Source organism: Nannospalax galili, unplaced genomic scaffold, assembly GCF_000622305.1.
Source record: "Nannospalax galili isolate Female #2095 unplaced genomic scaffold, S.galili_v1.0 scaffold256, whole genome shotgun sequence".
Classification (NCBI taxonomy): Eukaryota; Metazoa; Chordata; class Mammalia; order Rodentia; family Spalacidae; genus Nannospalax; species Nannospalax galili.
Window position 1 is genome coordinate 518,909 of NW_008337804.1, and position 25,690 is coordinate 544,598.

A 25,690-nucleotide genomic window follows, 5' to 3' on the forward strand; every position below is an offset into this window, starting at 1 on the left:
TTCCATTGACAATCCTTATTACACACAAATATCTCTGATCATTAAGTCAACATACTTATTGATGTCTAATCAAATTATTCTGCCTTTGAATAAAAATAATTTAAATATATAGATGTCATTTATGAATGTAATGGATTGTATAGAAAATATTTTAAATGAGAGTAGAGAAATTCGGAAAGTTGGAAGTGGGAAGGTAATTTTCAGAATTATGAAAGTCCAAATCAAGAACGTTCAAGGGAACACAAGGAAGGTGGTTTCTTGGAGCATGCTGGCAAGCAGAGGAGGAGCTAAGATCAAGGTTGTAAAAGTGTCAAAGATTTAATTAGATTCTTATTAATTAACAGTCATAAGCAGTATGTTGAGATGGTTAAGTGATAAATACTTTACTATTGGTTTATTTTCTTGACCCAGAAAAACTGACCTTCAAAGAAGTGGTATCTCCTCAAGAATTCAAGCAAGGAGAGGATGCGGAAGTTGTTTGCAGAGTTAGCAGTTCACCTGCACCTGCTGTGAGCTGGTTGTATCACAATGAGGAAGTCTCCGCCATTTCCGACAGTTAGTATTTTGGTAACTCCCTGAATTATATATGTTCTAAAATATTACATAAAAATATGAAACCTGTGTATCATAATAACAAAAGAATGAAGGACAGGCCTGGTACTGCATGCCTGTGATCCCTGTGCTCAGGAGTCCGAACCAGGAGAATTAGGAGATCAACAACAGCCTGGGCTTTATTGTGAGAACCTGATTCCAACACACACACAAACAAAAGAAACCATACCAAAAATTAGTGTAATATTTTACTTTAAATCTTAAACAACTACATTTAGACCATAGACCTTTAGATCTATGATTGTTGAACGCTGGACTTTAGGCAATTTTGTTTTGGGGGGTTTTTGTTGTTGTTTTATGGGATTTTAAAAATTTTTATTGAATTTTTTGTGTATTTAATACAGAATATCTCAAATAATATTAATCATTTTATACCCCTGTACCCACTGTGACCCTCCCATGGCCCCGACTCTGGGGCCCATATACTCTGTCATCCCTCTTAAGGTCCACTGTATCGTCAGTGTCCCAGGCATTCCCCAGTATAAGCACATCCACTGAGATGTAGTCAACCTATCTAGAGTCCATTGTAATAGGAAGATCTGTCTCCCTGGAGCCCCAGCTGGTCAGTATCTTGCTGTGTAGACCAAATTGGCCTTGATCTCATAGAGATCCACCTCCTCTGCTGCCCAAGAACTAGGACTAAAGGTGTGTATCACCATGCTTCTACCCTCTGTTATTTGTTATATATTATCAGAAGACAGCTATGGCAGGGCATGCTGATATACACATGCACTCCAAGCATGTGGATGGTAGATTCAGAATGACAAGTAGTTTAATGTTACCCTCAGCTGTATTACCTGTTGAAAGCCAGCCTGGACTATGTGGCTGCATGAAATCCTCTCTCAAAAACAAATAAACAAAACACAACAAAACACAGAAACAAGCAGAGAATAAGCCATATCTGATAGTTATAGATTGTCTGTGGTAGTGCTTTTGTAGCAGAAGGAACAAATGGTTTGGCTTGGAAAGGCACAAAGAGTCACATTATGAAGACCTGCAGGGAATGTTCACTTGGATTCTGTTTCAAGCATGGAAGACTTTATTTTTAAACAAAACTAACCGATCATAGTGGACACTGAAGCATACAATCCCACGGGAACACTATGTGTAAGCTGAAAATAATATCTGTATGAATCCTGCCAAGTATGCTATGGTTTTTCAAAGTATCATGTCCTAAATATTATGTTAAGATAAGTAGGGATAATAGGCAGAAGAGAGCATTTGTTAAAATTGTCTTCATGATTTTGATTCAGGTTGAGCTAACATTCCAGAATAAAATGACATTGGATATTGAAAGCAAATTTGCTTACATTATGCATCTTTACCATTGTACATAGGGACATTTTCAGTTTTGAAGATTTTTCACTGCACCTGCGTTGCAGAGGTAAAAAAATAATTGAATCGTTTAAGTATTTTTCATGCTAGATGATTCAGTTTTGTGTTTTGAAGAGATGAAATTTCCATAGCATAAAGGATAGAAAATAGAGACTATTTTAAGTATGTAAAAAGAATGTGTCATAATTATGTTTAATAGTTACTGCTTTCTTTTAAGACAATTTTTTTTCTGAGCTTGGCATCTTCAGTGCCTGTCAGCTGGTGAACCCTCATTGTCTCTATTATAAATTAATAAGATATCATTTATAGCTTCTACTTAATATATTTTTGTGCAACTGCTTTAGATTTTATTAACAAATTATATGAGCATATCATATGATGTGTTTTCATGATGGTTCCCGTCAATCTTAAAGAAAAGGCAGCTCTTTCATAATTGTTAAATGACAGTGTCTAAACAATGTCAGATCATTCAATTTTGGAGCTCATATGAACATCTAGTTTACTGTACGCCTTTAACAAAATAAGACTTGAAATTTGTATTACTTTTAAATTTGGGCTTGGAACAGAGCCTCACAGTGAAAGTTGTTGGAGAAGTTTAGTGTTGACAGAGAACAGGCGCTGCTGTGCTACAGCTGACACAGTTTCTTAACATCCGACAATGAGGCAAATCTAAATGCTCCATCAGATCTACTCCTTTCATGTCTTGAAACACTGAAGAACTTTTCCAACTACTGTCCTCTTAAAGCAGCCTTTACAGCTGTAGAAAATAGGCTAACTTATCTATCTCAATCCTTGGGTGTGACTTGTAAATGACAAAAGAGGAATGGAAAAGTGCTTGCTAAAGAAAGGAATAAAATATTTGAACAGATGGGGGCTGGAGAGATGGCACAGCAGTTAAGAACACTGACTGTTCTTGCAGAAGACCTGGATTTGGAATCAAGCACCCACATGGCATCTAACAGCTGTCTGTAACTCCAATTCCAGGGGATCTGCCAGCGTATTCTGTCCTCTGTGGGCATTGCACAAAATGGGTGCACTTACATGAGGTATTACATTCATACACATAAAGTAAAAATAATAAATAAAACAGTTTTAAAAAAAAATATTTGACCAGATGTCAAGTTCTCATTAATGATGTTTATCACATTTGTGTTTTGCGTTCTTTCTAGTTGAAGTTTTCAATAAAAATAAGTATCTAGGTATTTAGTTCACACCTAGAAAAATAATACCTAATATGACAGATAAAACTAGATTCAAAAATGGCAAAAATATTGAGTTATATTCCAGACAATAATAATAGAAATTGAGTTTATATTTTCTATATTATTTAAACTATTCATAAGAATTGTTAAGTTCAAACATTTCTAACTTTGGAGCATTAGAAGATGTTCCCAAATAGTTAATTATCAGATACTTTGCATATTCAAACTGGATATAATTAGAAATATTTTCGAACTGCTTCTAGTGTGGTCTCTCTTTAATAACGAGTAGAACAAGAGTTGGTTTATAACTCTGAAAAAATGTGTGTATAGATTTAAAATAATGTAGAGGGTCTGGGAGTTTTGCTTTCCATAATGTGACATAAGTATAATGTGGAAAAAGTAAAGGTCATATACTGAAGCCCTGAGAGTATTAACTTTACTTAATTCTAATGGTAGTTATAAGTCAGATATCCATGCTGATATTCCTACACAATAATTTAATTGGACTTTTCCTTTGTTGTGCATTGAAAGGCGATCTATCTGCTAAAGAACCCAGGCATATAGGAAGCATTTATGAAGTAGAATATCTCAGTTTATTGATTCTGCTTGCAGAACTATGCCAACACCTTTCAACCTACACAAAGAAAATAACCCTTACTCATTGCAAATACTTTATTTACACTTTTCTGGTATTAATATTATTTGAAGAAACTACCTTGTACAATAAAAATATGAATTGCTTATAGATAGATGATTTATTTAACAGGTATTGCTCACTTGGTATAAGCCCTTTAGAATACTAGTTCTTTTGAGTCATGTTTAATAAGAAAATCAAGTTCACTGTCTTTTTGTTTAAAATTATTTAACAACCACATAATTAGAAGCATTTCATTACAACAGCATTGGAATATTCACTAACAATTTCCAGAGCTAAGGTGCATCTTTTTCAAAATTGGCTGTAAATTTTTATGTTTACAGTTGAATTAATAGGTATACAATATTGTACTCAGTATAAACCCTATAAGACATAAATTTGAATGGGGTTTTAACCATTAAAAATATCTCCATTTCAATTTAAAATATACTGTTTCATACAGAAAAACTCATTTTTAATGCAGCTAATATTCAGATGTTTGCACATGCATCTCTAATCTCTAAGCATCTGATTATTACTAGTCAAGATCAGATACACTTGGAACCTTGGCACCTGAGTATGGATATAAAGTAATCAGGTAGATTTCAATGGTATTGTTTATCACATCTACTAATTAACATGAAGCAAATTTTTATGCTTCTTCCTCAAATATAACTCATTTTTTAATTTATTGATTTTTTGTGTGTATTTCATACAGAACATCCCCGAAAATCTTATTCATCTTTATACCTGCATCTCAAACGGCACCCTCCAATATTCCCATACTACTGCCACCCCCCAGAGTCCATATACTCTGTCATCCGTGTCCACTCTGTTGTCAGTGCCCCCAGTATTCCCCAATTCTTGTACATCCTTTGAGTCTAGTCAGCCTATCTAGAGTTCCTTGTTTTAGGAAGAACAGCTTTTCCTTAGTTGACAATATTCTTTTAGATAAGATTGGGATCTGCTGTTCGTTTTCCCAGTTCTGTGCTGGATTACTGTCTTGGAGTCTCTTTGGCCACGCTGGCTAACAACTGAAAGGAAGGTATCTCCTGTCTGGCATTGTTTCTTGTTATGTAGCCTTTAGCTATACACATGGACTCTTAAAGAATTACATTGATCCCTTTAATCTTTGGTTATACATTCCTTTTGAGTGTTTAAGACCATTCAGTTGGCCCAGATACACCTATTTATTTTTACTCTTTTTAAAAATATTTTATTTATTATTTTATGTGTATGAGTGTATTGCCTGAATCTGTGTGAGTGCACCCATGTCCTGCAATGCCATGGAGGTAAGAAGCGGGCTTCAAATTCCCATGAAACTGGAGTTAATGATGGTTCATAGCCACCATGTGTGTGCTGGGAATTGAACCCGGGTCTTCTGCAAGAGCAGTCAGTGCTCTTAATCACTGAGCCACATCTCCAGACCCTTATTTTTACTCTTAAGGTCATTTGAGGATCTGTACCTCAAGGGTCATGTGGGCTTGGGAGGCGCCCTGGCTCCTTTTACCAGTTCCATCTATATGAAGATAAGTCAAAATTCCTGCTCGACCATGGCTGGCCTCACTTGGAAGCACGGAGGAAATGTTCCCTCTGATTTGAGCCTCCTCTTTGTATACTGGACACTGGTTCAAGTCCATCTCATGGGGTCTCCATGGCCTCGCTGAACAGGAAGACAGGTGACTCACCACAGTTACAGGACATTTTGAGAAATGCTCCACAGTCCCCTGGAACTTAGTCAACATTGGAGGACAAGGAGCAAAAACTGTTCTTTATTTCCCTCTGACCAAATTAATGTAGGCCTCAAAGTATAGCTGTTATTTATACAAGATGGCTAGTTCCACCAGTCTGGTACTTTTAGTTACCATGTTCTGTATAGATAAAGCTTGGGCAAAGACCAAAGGTTTTCAGATAAACCTTGACTAGACATATATTGTGTTCCTGAGCTAGTTGTGTATATAATTTGTCAGTAGGTTGTTGGACTAATATGAATCCTTCTGTTGTTTATTTTTTTTTAACTAGCTACACATTATTTATCTCTTGCATTGTCTGTTCCACCATGGTTTCCCAATTTAAAGTGCCCCTAAATTTCCCATTTCTCCCTTAATAATACCATTCTCCTATGGTCCTACCTCTCCTGAGTGCCTTCTTTCCCTTTATCCTCAAGGTTCCTTGTATAACACTCTCTCCCCCTCCCCTTAAAATAACCCCATTTTTATTCATATCTCCCTTATTAACACCTGTTTCCTACTGTTCTTCTCCTTCTGATTCTTCTTCTTTTCCTTTATCTCCCTGGTTCCTTTTCATTATCCTGATTCCTGTATTTGTGTCTGGATACATACTCACTTATAAGGATTTGGTGCTAGGCTCCACATATGAGGGGGAACATACATCATTTGTTTTTCTGAGTTTGTGTTACTTCACTTAGTGTAACAGTTTCTAGTTCCATCCATTTCCCTGCAAATTTCATGATTTCATCCTTCTTTACTGCTGAGTAAAACTCCATAATATAAAGACATAAAGATGGCCAAAGTGTTCAATATCATTAGTAATCAGGAAATGCAAATTAAAACCACTTTAAGATTTCATCTTATCCTAGTAAGGCTGCCTAAAATCAAGAGAACAAATGATACCAAATATTGGAGAGGATGTGGGGAAAGGGGAATGGTCTTTCAATGCTGGTGAGATTGCAAGCTGTTCAACCCTATGGAAAGCAGTGTGAAGACTTCTTAAAGAACTAAAAAAATGAACCTACCATTTGACCCAGTTATACCGCATCTTGGCATATACCCAAAGAACTCATCCTATTACAGAGACTCTTGTACATCCATGTTTGTTGCTGCTCTTTTCACAATAGGAAGCAACCTAAGTGACCCTGAACTGATGAGTGGATAATGAAAATGTTCACTTATACGAAGCAATTCAGTGTCTTTATAGAAACAAGGAAATGACTAATTATTGAAAACATGCCACGATGAGTGTGTTATAAAGAAAGTACAGTGCGTTGTTGAAGGATGAAATAGACAGGATGCCTAAGATAGTGTTAGAGTGGGTATCAAAGATTCCTCCCAGGAAATAATTCACCTTTGCACAGAAATAGAGACTAGTCAGGAAGGGTGGTGACACTTTCTGTGACAGACAACAGCATGTACAATGTCCCCATAATGCAAAGAGCATGATAGCACACTAGGTAAGTGTTAAATGACATTATTCCTTGGTAGACAGGAACAATAGCCTACTTACTGCAGATACAGAACCAACAGACCAAGGTAAGATGGCAATGAAATTCCAACTTGGAAAACAAATGTGAACCAATGAGTTCTATTGGGTCACCTACAGAAATATGGGTGAGGGATTACTTGCAGGAGCAGAAATGACTCAGTGATAACAATATCACCAAAAGCCTTCTCCAGCACAGGTGACAGCACACAAAAATCTTGAAATCTTAGAGATCAGTACTCATCTTGAAGACAGCTCAATAGGTTAGTGAGTTTCTTTTCCTGGCACCTTCACAGGTCTCTGCCTCTTCAAGCAGCACAACTGATCAGAAAGTGTTTCTGAGCAGTCTTTACAGCATATATTAGCATAGGAAAAAGAGGGGCCTAGTGTATCTAGTCAGATTGACTTCATGAAGCTTTTGAACTGTTTACTTCCTGCAGGATGGAATGCTTTACTGCCTTTCAGAACATCCTCAGCTGTAATGAACTGCCTTCCAAACTTGATTTTTTTATGTATCTGCATATATTGCGTGCACGTATGCAAGTGCACCCCTGTTGTGCAATGCCTGCAGAAAACAGATGAGGACATTGGGTATCCTGGAACTGGAGCTATGGAAAGTTGTTAGTTCCTTGAGGGTGGTGGGATTCAAACCCAGGTCATCTGCAAGAACAGCCAGCACTGTTTTCTGCTGAGCCATCTTCAGCCCCAATATCATTTTTCTGTTGTTGTTACTGTTGGTAGAAAGTTCTATGCCACAGGGGTCATAATCAATTTAATATGCTTGAATTTTTTTAGATGTACAAGTTGAATGCTAAAGACATAGATAAATGTAACCAGACTTTGCAAATAAAGAGCCAAGGCACATGGGGAGAAAGGTATCCAAGTCAATATCACTTTGGGAAAATTCTAATAAGAACTGTTGAGTTGATCCAGAGGAGTTGTCACTAAAGGGTTCCATTTTTCAGGCACTGACATGATTTAATATATGTTTGAACCCGTATTAGTGTTTTAGCAAAGTGAATAACTTGAAGGAGGTTTAAGACAAAATTCTGGGCACTGAAGATAGTTCAGTTCCTTAAGAAATACTTGCTGAGGGAGACGAAGACTTTAAGTAATGATTACATGCAAGAGTAACAGTACACAGGGTTTTGTTGGTTTTGCAGACACAAAGACATAGAGATTTCAAGTATGAATCAGAATGCAGCTGGCACAAAGCATTCCATAGCTCATAAGCTTTTCCTCCACTAGTTCCATATTGAGCAGGATTGTTGGTGTTCTGAGATCAAGATACAACTCTTCTAAGGAGATAAGTATGGAAGATTGTCAAACGATAGCTGTGGAACATACAATAACTTTCTGGTCTGAAGAAAAACTGTGAGCTATCAAAAGGTAATTGGGAACAAAATAGATGATAGCAGCTATAGAATATGTGTAAAATGATGTTTAAAATGAAAATTAAAGTACATAGATGTCCAACACATTAAAGGTTAAAGAAGTATGATGTAGAAAATTTACTGAATATTGTCTAATTTATTTTTCTAATATTGATAATTAAAATTGGAAACTGATGACATAGTGTTTGAAAAAATTTTAAACACATAATTATTGAAACATTCTTTTAATTTTTACAAATTTCTCACAATACATTTTGACCCTTTTAGACCCCCTTCTGCTATGTACACCCCTTATTACCTCCTGACTGATTTAATGTACCTTATTATATGTACGTAATTCAATATGTACTGAGTTAATTTCATGTCCCCAAATGTCCTTCAGTGTGAGTCCATCCACTGGAGTCTAGTTAACCTACCCAGAGTCATACACTTGAAGAAGACTGTCCCCACCAGCAGCTATCAGTTCGCAACAGTTCCTCAGCTGGGGTTGGCTACTTACCTACTTCCCCAAATCTGTGCCGGGATTTTGACTGACTTGAGCTTATGTGGGTTTTGTGCATACTGTCACCATCGCTGTGAGTTCATATGAGTAACTTCCTAGTATTCTTGAAAACTCTATTTCCTTCTAATTATGCACCACATTTGGTTCTTACAACCTTTCTGCCATTCTTTCTCAATGTTCCTTGAGTCTTTGAACAGGTTTGATACAGAGTTTTTGAAGAGCCTTTGATATAGTTTTCCTATTAAGGGATAAGAACTCTGCAGTCTCTTATTCTCTATACAATGATCACTTGTGGGCCTCGGTGTTAATCCCCATCTGCTTTATGAGGAAGGTTCTCTGATAGGAATTTAGAGATGTATTAATCTATGGATATAATAATGCCATTAGGAGACAGTTTAATACTATATCCATTTAGCAGATATAGAATAAGAGAATAGCAGAATAATAGGAGTAGGCTCTTGACCTTAACCTTGGATCTGTTTAGCCACGAGTTCCAAGGATTGATATCAGTGTCAGTATGGGCTCCACCTTATGAATTAGAACTTAAATCCATTCATATATTTGTTGGTTCCTCCTATAATATTGTGCCACTATTAAACCAGGGGGCATTTCTTTCTCTGCCAGATGTTTTAGTTCCCTGGATTCACTGCTGTTCAAGGCTGCTGATTACCTTTTCTCTTTTGGTATCATGCACAGCACCTTCCAACACATAACAACTAGAGAGGAGAGGTAAAGCTTTGTAGTCAGTAGCACATTGATTTTTCCCTTTTTTTCCCTACAACTTATGTATTTAAGCAGTAGGGTCTTACTGTAAAGTTTTGGAGGGTAACTAAGAGCAGGCCAATTGCAAGTATTGCTTGACGGACTTAGGGATCCCTTGTCAGCAGCTTCAAAGGAGAGTTCATTCCTGACATCTTTTTTTTTTTCTGCCATCCAAGAGTGTCTGAGTATCTGAATGCCAACCTGTTATAGGGTAACACCTTTTAATCTCCCTTTATATTGCATATGTATATACTTTAAGAAGCTTCTATAGTGTTATGTTTCCATATGAATTTTTTCTGAAGGACTTTAGTTAGTTGTCCCTCTGTAGGCTCCCTCTTCTACCCTCCCCTCCATTTCTCAACCAATTTAAAGCTTCCTAATCCATTATTATTTTTTCCCACTTTATATCATTCATTTTTACCCCCCCATGAATCCCCAAAACATGTCAGTTTTCTAGTTTTCTGACTTTTATGGATTTTACAATTGAAACATGTATAACTAAAAGCTCAAACTACCATCCACCTCTGAGAGAGAACAATTGATGTCTCTCTTTCTGGGTCAGGGTTAGCTCACTCAGACTTATTGTTTCCAGTTTCATGCATTTACCAGGGAATTTCATTTTTTCCAACTTATGAATAAAATTCCATTGTATGAATATACCATGCTTTCATTATTCATTTTTCATTTAATGGATATTTATGTTATTTCCATTTCTGGACTATTCGCTGAGAGTGGTGGTGTGTGCCTTTAATGCCAGCTCTTGGGAAGCAGGGACAGGTGGATATCTGTGAGATGGAGGCAAGCCTTGTCCATGCAGTGACTTCCAGGCAGGCTGGAACTAGGGATACCCTGTAAGACAAAAATACTAACCAACCATTAAAACGTTTCTGGCCTATTGTGAATAGAACAGCTATGAACATGGATGAACTGGTATCTCTGTTGTAGCATATATAGTTCTCTGGATATGTTCTCAGGAGTGCTATGGATGGATCATGTAGTAGAACTATTTCTAGCTTTCTGAAAAATCTCCACACTGATTTCCATAGTTTGCACATGTTTGTACTCCCACAAGTAATGAATAATTGTTTCCTTTCCCTCACATCCTTGCCAGTTTTTTGTTGTTATTTTTTATATTTTTATTGAGCTCTTGTACATTTTGTACACAGTTCTTAATCAAATTTAGACCCCCTCCTACATCCATGCCCACCACCTACCCCACAAGACATAATGAATTGCACCATACATATTAGGTCCTATCCAGTCAAGCATTTATATCCAGATGTCATTCGGTGCAAATTCATCCACTGGAGTCCAGCCAGCCCATCTAGAGATCATAAGTAATTCTTAGTCTCCCCCACACAGTAGTAATCAGTTTCTTACATTTTCCAGACTATGGCCAGTCTGCCTCCCATGTCTCTCACTCCCCTTTGGGCCCTTGTCTGATTGAGTTGGCATGGGGCCTGTGCTTGAGGACACCATTGCTACAAGTTCACATGTGCAAGTTTACAGGGGTCCAAAACCTCTCCTTCCCTATGTTCATTGACCAACCCTGGCTCTTGCAATATTTCCACCACTTCTTTAGCAATTGTCCCTGAGCCATGGGTGGCTGAGGTTTAATACATGATTCTTCTCTGGGGACAGACACTCTGAAGTCTCTTCTCTAAAACTTGGCAGCTTGTGATCTTCTGTGTGTATCACACTCTGTTTTTATAAGGAAGTTTCTCTGGTGAGAGCTTAGGGATGTGCTAGTTTTCTCTCTACTCCCTGTTCTGTTATGTTCCATAAACCTGAGGTGTAGAGGTACCACTGTAGATATGTCACCTAGGATTGGGCATCTCTCAGATGTATATTCTCTGTGCATGACCAGTTGTGGAACTATGCAGTAGTCTCCACTTGTTGCAAAAAAGAAGCTTCTTTGATGAATGGATGTATGGTAATCTTTTCTATAAATATAAGGATCCATATTTAACATACGGTAAGAAATTTCATCTGTCTAGAAATATGACAAAGGGCTTTCTCTAGGATCTATGTGCGATCCCTCCATGTGTATTTGGCTGTGTTTACAGGTGCCATCCATGAGTTCACTCTCATTGAGAGGGTTATAAATCCAATTACATTGCTGTTGGTTACACACACACACACACACACACACACACACACCGCCCCCAGATAATAGTGCCACTACTGCTCCAATTGAGGGAGTGTGCTGTGCCAGTCATTTTAGTAATTAGGCTTTAAGGCTGAGTTGAACCATTGATTGATTTTTCTCCCTTAGGAGCTACCATAGTATCCTCTAGAACTATGAGAGCTAAACTTTAGGAAGGGTTACAGGTCAGTTCCTGCTGCAGTGCTCCAAGTCGTGTATCTGAATTATGTCCTGTCTTTGGCAGTAGGGTCTTATCTTTGAGTTCCGGAGGATAATCAAGAGCTCTGGTAATAGACTGAGTTATTTGTGGTGTCACTTGCACTCCTCTGACCAATCATTTGAAGAGAGGTCTCTCCTGTGTGGCAGTGCGTTTCTTGCCATACAGCCCCCAGATATACATATGCTGTATGTATATACAGACCCTATATGTGTATTTCTCATGCCTTTCAGAGCCAACACATTTTCCTATCACTCCTCTAGCCTCCAAGATCCACTCATCTCTACTTTTTGTTCCCCCATCCAACCACCCTCCTTCACCAGTCTAAGTGCCCATTATCCCCACTGTCTCCCCAATAACACCCACCTCCCACAATCCCCCCTCCTTGAGTTCTCTCCTCCCACACAGCCATGACACCCTGTATGTCCATCCTTAGTTTCCTCCCAGCTGAACACTCCCACTTTCCCCACCTCCTCCCTGATAACATCTGTTCCCTACTACCCCCCTTTTGGGGGCTCTTTCTTTCCCTTTACCTCCGTGTTACCTTTCCATTTTCTTGACTCTTGGTCTTACATCAGGACCTATACTCACATATAATGGATTCATGCTATGATTCACAAATGATGGAGAACATATTTCACTTGCTTTTCTGTGTTTGGGTTACTTCACTTAGTATAACAGTTTCAAGTTCCATTAATTTGCCTGCAAATTTCATCTTTTCTTACTGCTGAGTATAACTCCATTGTATAAATGTACCATAGTTGTCCGTTGAGGAATATTTAGGTTGTTTCCATTCATTAGCTTTTGTGAAGAGAACAACAACAAACTTAGATGTTCATGTATCTCTGCAGTAGAATGAGTCCTTTGGGTTTATGCCAAAGAGTGGTATAAAAAAATCATATAGTAGATTCATTTTTAGTGTTTGTTTTTTTTTTTTAAGAGTCCTCCACAGTGCTTTCCATAGTGCTTGAAGGAGTTTGCATTCCCATCAGCAGAATGAGTGTTCCCCTTTTCCACATCCTTTCCAGAATTTCATGCCTTTTGTTCTCTTGATGTAAGTCAGTTTGACTGGAGTAAGACAGAATCTTAAAGTGGTTTTGATTTTCATTTCTCTAAGTACTAAGGATGTTGAGCACATTTTAAGGAATTTCCAAGCCATTTTTATTTCTTAATTTGATAACTCTCTGTTCAAATCTAGAGCCTGTCTTTTCTTCTTCTTCTTTTTTTAATCTAAGTCCTTCTGAATGGGAAATATGAAGTTTCAAAGTAGTTTTAATTTGCATTTCCTGCATAGTTAAAGATGTTGAACATTTGAAAAAATATATTTCTCGGTCATTTGAGTTTCACCTTTGAGAATTCCCTGTTTAGTTCTTTTCCCCAATTTTTAATTAGTTTTTTTGATTTTTTTTCTATCTTTGTATATTCTAACCTCTGTCAGAGGTGTAGTTGGCATTTGTTTTCATTCATTAGTTTGCCTCTCACTCAAATGATGGTGTCCTTTACTGTACAGAGCCTTTTAGCTTCATGACATACTATTTGTCAATTGTTTGTCTTAAGGCCTGTGCTGTTGGGGTCTTGTTGAGAAAGCTGTTACCTGTGCCTTTAAGTTCTACTGTATTCATACCCTAATTTTTTCCTTCACTTGTCTTATTGCTCTAGCTAAAACTTCAAGCACAAAATGGAACAGGAATGGGAAAGTAGATATCTTTGTCTCCTTGATTTTTAGTGTGAACACATAGATTTTTTGTGAGTTATTATGATGTTGGCCTTGGACTTTCTATGTATTGTTACTTTTATTGTGTTGAGCTATGTCCCCTTTATCCCTAGATTATTCCTGACTTTTATGATGAAGAGATATCATATGCCTTTTGTGCATCTAATGAGATGTTCATGTGGGTTTTGTCCTTAATTTGGTTTACGTGATGGATTACTTATCTTGATTTACATATGTTGAACCATCCCTGCATTTCTGGGATGAAGTCAACTAGATAGTTGTGGACAATCTTTTCTGATGTGCTCTTGCATTTGGTTTGCAAATATTTTATTGAGAAATTTTGTGTCTATGTTCATCAATGTAATTGGTCTATAATTTTGTTTTATTTTATTTTATCTTTTCCTGGTTTGGGTGTCAGGATCATACTACTTTCATAATAGGAATTTGGAAGAGAGTTTTTCTTTAGAATTTTGTGATATACCCATCAGGTACTGGTCATTTTTAATTTGGGAGATTTTTTTAATTACACTGCTTCTATATGCTTTTGATAGCTCTATTTAAATTGTTTCATCTTTATGCCTACATGTAAGTGCCCCTGTGTCATGCAGTAACCAAGGAGGACAGAAGGAGGACGTCAGATTCCCTGGAACTGGAATTGTGGTTGTTAGTCACTGTGTGGGTGCTGGGTTTCAAACCCAGGTCTTCTACAAGAGCAGCCACCAGTGCTCTTAATTGCTGAACCATCTCTCCAGCCTCCACCCCTGTTTTGTTTTGGGTATTTTGTTGTTTTTTTTTTTGTCTTGTTGAGACAGGGTCTCCCTGCAGCCCCAGCTGACCTGGAACTCGGTATTGATAACAGGATAGCATTGGTCTCGTAGAAATTGCCTCCCTCTGCCTCCCATATTCTAGAGCGCACCACCCTCCCAGCAGAATATAGGTTTTTAAGGTACTTTGCTATGGTTCTCTGAATTCCCTCAGTAAGTGTTGCAATGTTTATATTTTCATATCTGATTTTATTTTTAATTAAAAAGTATTATTTTCATTATTGTATGTGTATGGGTGTATTGCCTGCATGTATGTAACTGCATCCATGTTGTATAATGCCTGCTGAGGTCAGAAGAAGGTGTCAGATTCCCCTGGAACTGGATTTATGACAGTTGTTAGTTGCCATTTGAATGCTGGGAATAGAACCTGCGTCCTCTGAAACAGAAGCCAGTGCTCTTAACTGCTGAGTTATCTCTCTAGCCTCACAACTCTGGTTTTATTAATTGGGTCCTCTCTTTAATTTGACTAGAGGTTTGTCGATTTTATTACTCTTTTGGAAGAATCAACTCTTCATTTATCCTTTGTATTACTTTTTTCATTTCTATTTTATTAATTTTAGCACTGATTTTAATTATATCTTCTTATGTACTCCTTTTAGGTATTTTGATTGTTCTTGTCTTTCTACGGGTTTCAAGTGCATGTTAAGTAATAATATGTAATGTCTCTAATTTTGTAATATAGTCACTTAGTTCTATAAATATTCCTCTCGGGGATGCCATAAATGTGTCACATAGATTTTGGTATATTTTCATTTTCATTCAGTTATAGGAATTTAAAATTTTCCACTTTGATTTCTTCCTTGTTCTACTTGCTATTACTTAATGCATGGCTCTCCACAGTTTTGTTTGTTGGTTTATTTGCTTCTCTGGAAATGCCGTGCTTTGTTTTGCTAGCTGTATACCATCTATGAGCTTTACACCCACATTTGGAATTTTAAATGCAATTTTGAAATAGTTTTCTTTTAAGAAAAGAGAATTTATAAGTATAAAGATATATGCTATCATGTGTTTAGGAAATTATACTTTCTAATTATTTTCTATCCATTAGTAAAAGTAATGGATAAAATGATCCATTTGAAAGAAGCATTTTCTATCAGAATAATAAAACCCTTAATTATTATTATTAAAGTATTGCATTATGTGATTGTAACTGTCTTTCAATTATTTTCTAAAACATCACATTTTCTGTTACTATTTTTGTTGATAATAAAATATTACAAAAGGATATGACAGAAGATGTTGCATATTTTAGCAAGTTGGAAAACACAGTTATCTTGGTGTGATTGTGATAATCATCCCCACTTTCAATGCCTTTAAACATATATGAAAAGTTCTTGTTCTAATACACAACCAGAAAATTTGATAAAAAAATTTTAAAGTGACCTTCAGCCATCATGAATTTTCAGTTGTTCTGAGCCATTCCAGAAATCCTTTTGATTAAACCACAAATTCTTAGAGATCACCATTCTTTCTCTCTAGCCTAGTCTCTCCTTCAGCGAGAACATTTCATATTTTCTCTTTGATTTGCCAAGGGAAGACTTTGCATAAACATTTAAAACCTCAGAGGAATTTAAAAAAACGAAACAGGCATAATGGAAAGGTATATAAAATATCCAACGGTACAAATATTGTCACTTTGTCTTTTTAATTAGCAGTCTGTTTCTGAGGCACCCTGTGAATCTACTCATTTCGATTCTTATCAATTAATTGTTTCTTATATGACAACTGACTACTTAACTTGCTTATTTTAAAGACCATTTCATGAGGATTGTGTTTTCTCTTATTTTTCCTCCAAACATCTCTCCATATTATGAAATAATTTCTATGAAAAATTAATTCCCATATTATAATGACTCAGTAACATAATAGGTTATTTGTTTATTTTTTTTTCACTCTTGAGTAGTCCAGTTTTCAGCATGGATCAAGGCAGGATTCTACATAACGCCAGCCAGAAATCCTGGTAACAGAATATATATATGTATGTGTGTGTGTGTGTGTGTGTGTGTGTGTGTGTGTGTGTGTGTATTTCCCTCCAGAAATGGATTCGGTGATTTCCATGCAACTGTGACTTCCATGATTTACATGGAGATAGTTTTTTGTGCCAGTCATTGTGGTTATCAGATTTTACAGCTGGGATTGGACCATTGATTAATTTTCTCCCTTAGCACCTTGAACGCTATTCTCTGGAACTATGAGAGCTATTCCTTAGGGAGGAGGTTTCCAGGTCAGTTCCAGTCCCATTGGTCCAAGTCCTGTATCTGAGGACAGTTCTGTTTAAATAATATAATTTTACCTTCAAATTATCGGTATTCTGTGCAATTTCTGGAGTCTTTTGGACTATGCTGACCCTGTCTGTCACTGTTTCTTTTAATATAGCTGTCAAAAATACAAATACACTCATGTACAGAGACTGTGTGTATAATTTTTAGTAGACTTTTGAATTAATGCATTTCCCTCTTGTTTGTCCTACCACTTAAGCATTGTTTGTCTCTCCTCTCTCCTTGTCTAACTCTCCCTCTGCTCTTCTCAGTTGAAGCGCTCCCATCTTCCCCATTTCTCCTTTGATAATATCTATCTCCTTTGAGTCCCTCTTTTCTTGAGCACCTTCTTCACCTTAATCCTTGTAGTTTCTTTCCATTTTCCTGTCCCCTGCAGTTACATTAAGATATATACTCACATATAGGTATTTGAAGCTAAAATTCATAAATGAGAAAGATCATATGTCACTTGCTTTTCTGAGTCTGTGTTACTTTAATTAACCATTCTTATTTCCATCCATTTACCTGCAAATTTCATCTTTTCTTATTTTACTAATGAATGGAACTCCAATGTGTAAATGTACCACATTTTTGTTACCCAATCATCAGCTGAGGTACATTTATGTTGCCTCCTTTCTAAGCTATTGTAAAGGGAGCAGCAACAAACACGGGTGTACAGGTATCTCTGCAGTAGGATGAGTCCTCTGAGTATACACCAAGGAGTGGAATACCCAGATCATATGGTAGATTCATTTTCAGTTTTTAAAGATTCTTTACAATTGTTTCTCATAGTGATGCCCCCTGTTTGCAGTCCTACCAAAAGTGAATGAGTTTCCCTTTACCTACATCCTCGCCAGTAGTTGGTATCATTTGATCTGTTGATCTTATCCATCTGACTGGGGAAACGTTAAATCTTAAATTGGTTTTGATTTTCATTTTCATTTTCCTGATTAGTAAGGATCTTGAACACCTTTAAAGATGTTTCTTAGTCACATCTTTTATTTCTTCTTTTGAACGTTCAGATCTACAGCCCATTTCTTGATTGGGTCATTTGTTTACTTGATTCTTTGAGTCCATTCATCTATCTGAGCATTTCTGTCAAATGATGCATGCAAATCGTAGAAACCAGGAGAAAAGTCAGTAAATACTAGATGAAACAGGTGATAAAATGACCTCAAGATAGTAAATGTCCTAGAGGCAAGGTACTATGAAATAGTAGAAATTCTCCTTGACCAATAGGCCCAAATTTAACAAAGATTGCATACATTAATCAAAGTATCTCACACAGCACATAGAGCTTAAAACTGATATTCGAAGTTCTCTGTGGATGCACTAGTAAATGAAATTTGAGGTGCTGACTGTGCAAGATGTTTCACAAAGTAGAAGTAGATGTGAAAACATTCTTCACATAATGAGAAAAGGTTTTTTTGTACTTAAAATATAACTTCAGTGATCATAAAGATAAACAGCTGGTGCTCAGATAATTATAGAATATTACTTTTGGCAGTCAGTTGCAGACAAATAATATATGCCCTGAACCAGCCTAATGTTTGTATGCATGTAAACACACAAAATAGAAGTTTGAAAAGAATATGCACGAATCTATTTGTTTCTAAAGCAGATTACTTTGGATTTTGAAAAAAATCTTCCCTTGAATAAATTCAAGATATAAACTTTTTATATGCTTATTATACTTAAATATTATTCTATCTTTTATCTGCCTTATCAAATTATGAAAATTAGTTTAATTATTTCTAGGGAAGTATGTTCAATCAATTTCTAAGTTTTCTGTTGCCAAGATGCTACATATTTACAGTGAAAAGTTGTCAAGTCAGCAATAACTGATCTCCCTTTCCCTCTGCATAGTTCTTTCGTGTGTCTTTTCTGAATTCAGAACATCATCGAAGAAGATACCCTAAACGCTTTATGTGGATATAAAGTATTGAATGCATTTTACGAATTTTAGAGGAAGGAATGCATAATAAGGCTGAAGTAGAGTGGAAAACTTGAAGTCATGAAATTACATTTTACTTTCAAATTTGAATTTTTTGGTTGATGAAAAGTTGGATAGTGTCTGACAAATGCTGTATTTTCACTCAACAATTTAGAGCGCTCTGGATTCAGCTTCAATAACTAATACTGTTGCCTTCCGTTTGCTTGTTTCCAGATCGGTTTGCTGTGTTAGCAAACAATAATCTGCAGATTCTCAACATCAATAAAAGTGATGAAGGTGTATACAGGTGTGAAGGAAGAGTGGAGGCCAGGGGAGAGATTGACTTCCGTGACATCATTGTTATTGTTAATGGTAAGCCATAAATCGATGGTGCATAATCTGTTGCTGATTTCAGCAATTTTTACTAAAAGAGAAACTATATAAAATCAGCACTGGGTAGGTCTCTAGTAAATACTGTAATGTCTATAAGAACCATCCATTTTATAATGTCATTTGTTACATTCCATGACAGCCTTACCAACTAGATCTTTGATGCCCTCATCACTTTACATGATCTTTAAATTGCTTTATGTCAGGCTTTCTGATGACAGAATGTCAAACGAAACATAATGAAATGTCCTATTAGATTGATACTTCAAAACTGTATGAATTATTTATTTCTCAATTTGTCATTATTTGCATTTTCCTAACTTTACAATTGAATTATTGTGGTTATTTTTGAGGGATTAATGGTCACTAATAATAAAATTTATGAAATCATGATGATATCTTATTGCTTCTCATTTTATATCCCTTGTCTGCATGTATGGAAGTTGTACTAAAATTTTTTTCTGCCTCTATTTTGTTGTCTCATCATTTACTGGGGATTCATTGTATTTCCATAATACTTCTCAAACACACTCCATATTTTTGTCATCATGGTTTCCATGACAGTAATGTGCTTTTAATTGTTTTCTCCCTGAACTGATAATCATCTACAACTTTTTAAAAAAGTATTTACTTAGCAGGTTGTGGTGGTGCACGCCTGTATTCACAGCACTTGGGAGGCAGAGGCAGGTGGATCCCTGTGAGTTCAAGGCCAGCATGGTCTACATAGTGAGTTCCAGGATAGCTGGAGCTACAGGGAGACCCTGTCTCAAAAAAGACAAATAAATAAATTAATTTAATTAAATTAAATAATAACTCCAGCTTTCCTGGAACTCACTATGTAGGCCAGGCTGGTCTTGAACTCACAGAGATCTGCCTGCCTCTGCCTCCAGAGTACTGTGATTAAAAGCGTGCACCACCACGCCCATTTAGTACTTATTTATTTTTAATGTATCTGAATGTTTGACCTGCATGTTAGTGCAGTTGTGTCATGCAATACCCGCAATGGCCAGAAGAGAGGGTCAGATTCCCTGGAACTGGAGTTTTAGATGATTGTTAGGTAGGTACTGGGACCCGAACCTGGGTTCTCTGCAAGAGCAGTTCATGCTCTTGACTGATGAGGCAGCTCTCCAGCCCCAACCAACCTCTACTCTTAAACTTTCAGTTCTACCATCTTTTCCTCCAAAATTTGCAACACCGCTTATTAGTCAATATTTAGTATATCCTTCAAAGAAAAATAAAATGAGTTTTCTGTCCATAAAATCTGATTTGATGAGGCTTTACCCTAATTGTTACACTCTAAGCAAGTTATACTTAAGCCCCACAGAAACCAAGGTTTCAGAGGAGATTTAACATTTCAGAGACGGTTTTAAGATTACAGAATCAGTTGATTACCAATAGCATCGAAGATCAATGCACTATTTGACCTTCAAAACAGGAAAAAGAGCTCAATGTACCCAAAATGGTCTTAACTATTGATATTTCCATTTATATATATGCAGATAGCTCAATATATAGACATATCTACTGACTTTCATATATAATAAAATGCCTATTTTAAATAAATGGATATTTAATTATAATGCATTCATTATGTATCTATAAAAGTACTGCACATAAATATTGGGAATATTTGCTCTTTATTTTGTTTATTATTGATCCACTTGTTCACCATTTGTTTTGTTTATTTTTTTTTCTAAAGGATTTAAGAAAGCATATTCAATTGTATTTCATCAGGGACAGTATTTTTGTTTTTTGCTTATGTACAGAGACGATAAGGTATAAGTTAATACATGAAAATGCTATTAAACATGGCATCTTTATAGGCAGCAGTATATAAGAATTTGTTATTATAGGGCTATTATAAGTTGTTGCATAGTATGAGTATATGTGTATATATTATACATTAAAAAATTAAGTTAAATGTTTTATTAAAAGTGCATGTCATCTAGTAGGAAAAATTTGTTAATCCACTATTGTTCATTCTGATACAATTTCTAATTTAATACATTAGTGTGCACTTTAGTCTGTTCCAGTACTATAATCTATGTATATGGTTACATTCATTCTGTTGGAGGTATTATTAGGGTGTGAGCGTGCATCTGAAAAACATGGTTTAAGTCTTCAAATTCATCATGGTTTACAACAAAAGTAGGATATTAAAATGTCTTCTAATTCTTGTTTAGGAGTTTATATGTAGGTAAATACAGGATGTCTTAGAGCTCACTCAAACAGTCATGTCAATGATACTCTGTTTTGTTTGTCAGACCAATCTTGATAAAACCACTTGTACCTCCTCTTCTTTAGCTGCAGCATGTAACCCTCTGAGTAAACGGTAGCCTCATTTTTCATGTATGGTCACAAACTCTCATTCGTTAGAGTTCCTGGAACTCGTTTTCCAAAAAATAACAGCGTTGACACAATCCACCATTGATTGTTCCTCCGTCTGGGTGGTACAGGTGGATTCTGTCAAAGAAATACATTGACTACCACCCCCAGATAGCTGTGCTTTTCTCTCACATGTTCATTGACTTCATCTAGGAAATTCATTCTATTCCAGACTCACTGATTCTTGCTCTATGTACTGGTTTCCTCTAAATCTCAGATTCCTCAGGACGATTTCCCTGAGTATTCTTCTGTTATATGACTTACACGTTTTTCAGTGAAAAGCTTCAGCTAGAGAAGTTAAAAAATAAACTCTTACCACATTATTTTATCTTTCCTCAATTATAGCAGTAGACTCATCTTCTATGACTGTTCTCTCAATTAATGTTCCAGACTTTCTCACTTAATTGCAAGTAAATTTCCCTTACTATTTTTGCCTTTATCCTGGTCTTCTTTCATTAGTGTATTTTCCCAAGTCTACTGAATTCATGGCAACTCCCACCAACTTTATTTATTCATGCTCTGATAGATCTTGGTCCTGAAAGCAGCTCTGTGCATCATCTCAATGTTTTCTCTTTGAAATTATTTGTTTTCGGTTTTCCATATTAACTCGAATTTCCTTGTTACAATAATTATTGAAAAGTATCAACTGCACCCCTCTGTAGTACTAGCAATAATGCCTGTTCTATGTTTCAGCCCAGTGTATCACATTTTTGACACAGTCTCACAATGTAGCTCAGGCCGACCTTGACTCATATTGCCCCTTTCTTAGTTTCCTGAGTGCTGAGGTTACAGCTGTAGGCAACCATGGGAAACTTGACATTCTTAGTGTATTTGTGTATTTTCTCAATAATTATCACCACCTTCCATTGTAAGAGGTTATATATAAAATATGACATTTTTAATGAGAGTGTCATACCTGCAAATTCAACTTATCTAGTCATTTGCTGTGTACTTAAGCAAGAGTAATGTCAAATGGTGAAATAAACAAACAAGACCACCAGTTGTCACTTTACTTCTTCTTATGCCCACATTCTTTCTCTCTTTCATGAAACTGCATGACTCAAACAGGAACTGCTTCAGCCTGAGCACCATATTGAAGGAATGAAAACCAGATTCACAGCTTATATTCATACAGATAATATTTGTGAAATAAATTGTATTTATGAAAATGTAGATAGATGTATACAAGGTACACAAGTTACTTGTTCCCAAACAAAAATTTGAACATGCAATGACAGATTTTTTTCTTCGATTATTTTTTTTTTCATTTTGGTCTGAGACAGGTATTTGTGTAACACCAGCTGGCCTGGAACTTGCTATGTAGACCAAGTTGCCTTCCATCTCACAGAGATCCACCTACCTATGCCTATTGAGTGCTGAGTTTAAAGATGTGGGTCACCTTGCTCGACTTTATTTTTTTTTTAAGCAACCAATTTAAATACTGTTGAAACTTAAATTATTCTCATGAGGGTCTCAGGTAGAGTCCACTTCCACTTTCCCATAATGATGATGTATGTCTTCATGCATTTTCTCACTTTAAAAAAATATTAGCACACTTCTTTTATCCCAACAATTGGGAGGCACAGGTAGGCTGAGCTCTGTGAGTTCCAGGCCATCCTGGTTTACACAGCACGTTCCAAGCCATCTGGAGCTACAGGGAGACCCTGTCTCAAAAAGACAAAAAAATAATTATAAGTCAAACACAATGTTTATTGTCTTTTACAAATTAGTATGATGGTTACTTGCAAAGTTCTAATTGTATGTTTCATATGTTATATTTAAATTAGCAACAAAACTAAGGTTGCATCATATCCACCAGGACACTTAGAGTTTTATCTCAACAACTTTAATGACATGTGGTAAAGTTCCCTATTGTTTACAAGGTATATGAATTCCTAAATAATTGTAATAAATAATGACAGACAATTTTGGACAGTAATTTCGATTGTGTTATTCCCTTATATAAATGATTTTTTTGTGAATTTTATTCAACACATTTTGATCCTATTTAGATCCCCTCCCCTATCTGTATTTGCCTTGCTACCCCTCACCCAATTTAATGAACTCTATAGGATAGAGTCAAATCTGTGTTTGCAAATGTCCTTCCATGTGGATCCATCCACTGGACAGTTTAATACCAAGAGTCACATCCTAAAAGATATTAGTGATCCTATTTCCAAAATTCCTTATATATTCAGAAGTGCTGGGGTTTCTTACCCAATCCCCCATGTCTATGTCTGGATTATATTTGTCTTTAACTTACATGGGACTTGTGCATGTGAGTTCATATGTGTACCTGACCAGCAGTCTGGAAGACTGTTTCCTTGTGGTCACCGACCACCTCTGGATCTTGCAGTTTTTAGGCCACCTCTTCCACATATTCTGAGTCTTTAGAGGCAGAGGTTTGATAGAGGATTCTGATTTACAGATAATTCTCAGTCTCTTATTTCATGCAGGTTGGACAGTTGTCTGTGTTAATCATTATCTGCTGTATAAGGAACCTTTGTCATAGTAGTTTTATAATGCAAAACATCACCAGTGTAGTGGAGAGAGGTGGTTTCCTTGTTATTTGACATAAATCTAATAATAAGATAGTGTCTTTTATTAGAAATGGAAGAAAGAAGCAGGTTGTAGACAAATAGAAAATTATTAATAAAAAGCAAAACCAGTGATGGATAGGAACAAATTCCAGTAAATTTCTCTAGAATACACTATTTGGGGAGTGAGGGAACAATAGTGGTATTAGATTGATTGCAGATTAGGGCGAAACATTGAGGCAGGCCATGAATGAGCGTGGGCGTGCTGCTAAAAATTTTACCTTCTATGTAAGTGTTATGAGCTGCCATTGAGAAGAAAGTATTGTAGAGGACAAGAAAGTTCTCATTAGGATGGAGGCAGGGGGATGAAGTGAGTAATCTCAATCATTAACAATGCAAAAAGAACTGAGTGTAAGTAGACTATGTTTAAAACAAAGACATCATGTCATATTGACATAGACAATAATGAAGGGTCACCTCCCTATACTTAGTGTGACTTGTTGGTTTCCAGTATAGCACATGGTAACAGAGTCTAGTAAGGTGTGAACTTAAATATTTCTGCTCAATTTAGCAATTATGCACTTACAAGAGACATTAAGTTGAATAAAATCATTTAAGTAGCTTTGGTTCAATTCAGCATACACGTGTATGTACACTCTCTGAAAAGAAGGCAAATTAGCCTATTCTTTCAGAGTGTTGGCCTCAAGGTTTACATGCGAAATGTAAATGTAAGGAGGATTCTCTTGTGCTATATCTAGAGCAAATGAGTGGAAAGTGGATTAGGATGTGGATAAATTGCAAGTACTTTGGCCAATGGTGTGAGAAGAAACTTGTCACATGATATTAGCATTCTTTTTTAAGATACTAGCTTTCCTCATCTAGTAAAAAATTGTATTATTTTGACACCTCTCATATATCTTCTGATATTTAAAAATATTTTATTTATTATTTGTTATTTTATTTTATGTGTTGTTTGCATGTATGTAAGTGCACCAGTGTCATGCAATGCCTGGAACTGAAGTAAGAGGGCATCAGAGTCCCTGGAACTGAAGCTATGGATGGTTGTTAGCAGCCATGCGGGTCCTGGAAACAGAACCCAGGTCCTCTACAAGAGCAGTCAACGCTCTTAACTGCTAAGCCATCTCTCCAGTCCAGAACTAACTCCTATTGATTGGACTTGCAGTCAAAGACTTCTGATAGCATGTCTTTACCTTTCTGGACAGAATGTGTAACTCTTATCTGTTACTCTTTATCTGGTTCCCTTTCAAAAGTGGTTCCAAAGCCACACTCCTATGACCCATGCATACATTCACACCATATGAAGTGGCCGAGTTGTGACCAAAACCCTATTTTGTCATACCCATTTCTTTGAACCTTTAGGCACAATGAGGCCACCTACTTCATCTGCCAGCAGAACAATCTATATACTGTTTCAACCCACAGTAACCCTGCAAGTGAGGAGTGATTAGCAGTCTTGTGCTCCCAAGGGGGCTCATTTAATTAACTGAACCCAGATTATTAATCCCTACCAGCTAGTGTCAGTACTTTTTTATCTGTGTGCAGCCATAGGTAATAACCCTTCACGGATCACCAAATGTAGAAGTCTATCATGAGAACAAGAATACA

At 36.4% G+C, this 25,690-nt stretch overlaps 1 protein-coding gene across 2 annotated transcripts in view; it reads left to right on the top strand.

Annotated features, from left to right (window-relative positions):
• The window catches only part of Ncam2 (neural cell adhesion molecule 2), a 571,884-nt gene that overhangs the window by 321,799 nt on the left and 224,395 nt on the right, over positions 1-25,690 (top strand). For both annotated transcript variants that reach the window (XM_008832733.2, XM_008832734.1), the window contains exons 4-5: positions 412-555; positions 18,987-19,124. In XM_008832733.2, coding sequence (XP_008830955.1) covers positions 412-555; positions 18,987-19,124 — 282 coding nt within the window. The remainder of the gene's footprint in view (positions 1-411; positions 556-18,986; positions 19,125-25,690) is intronic.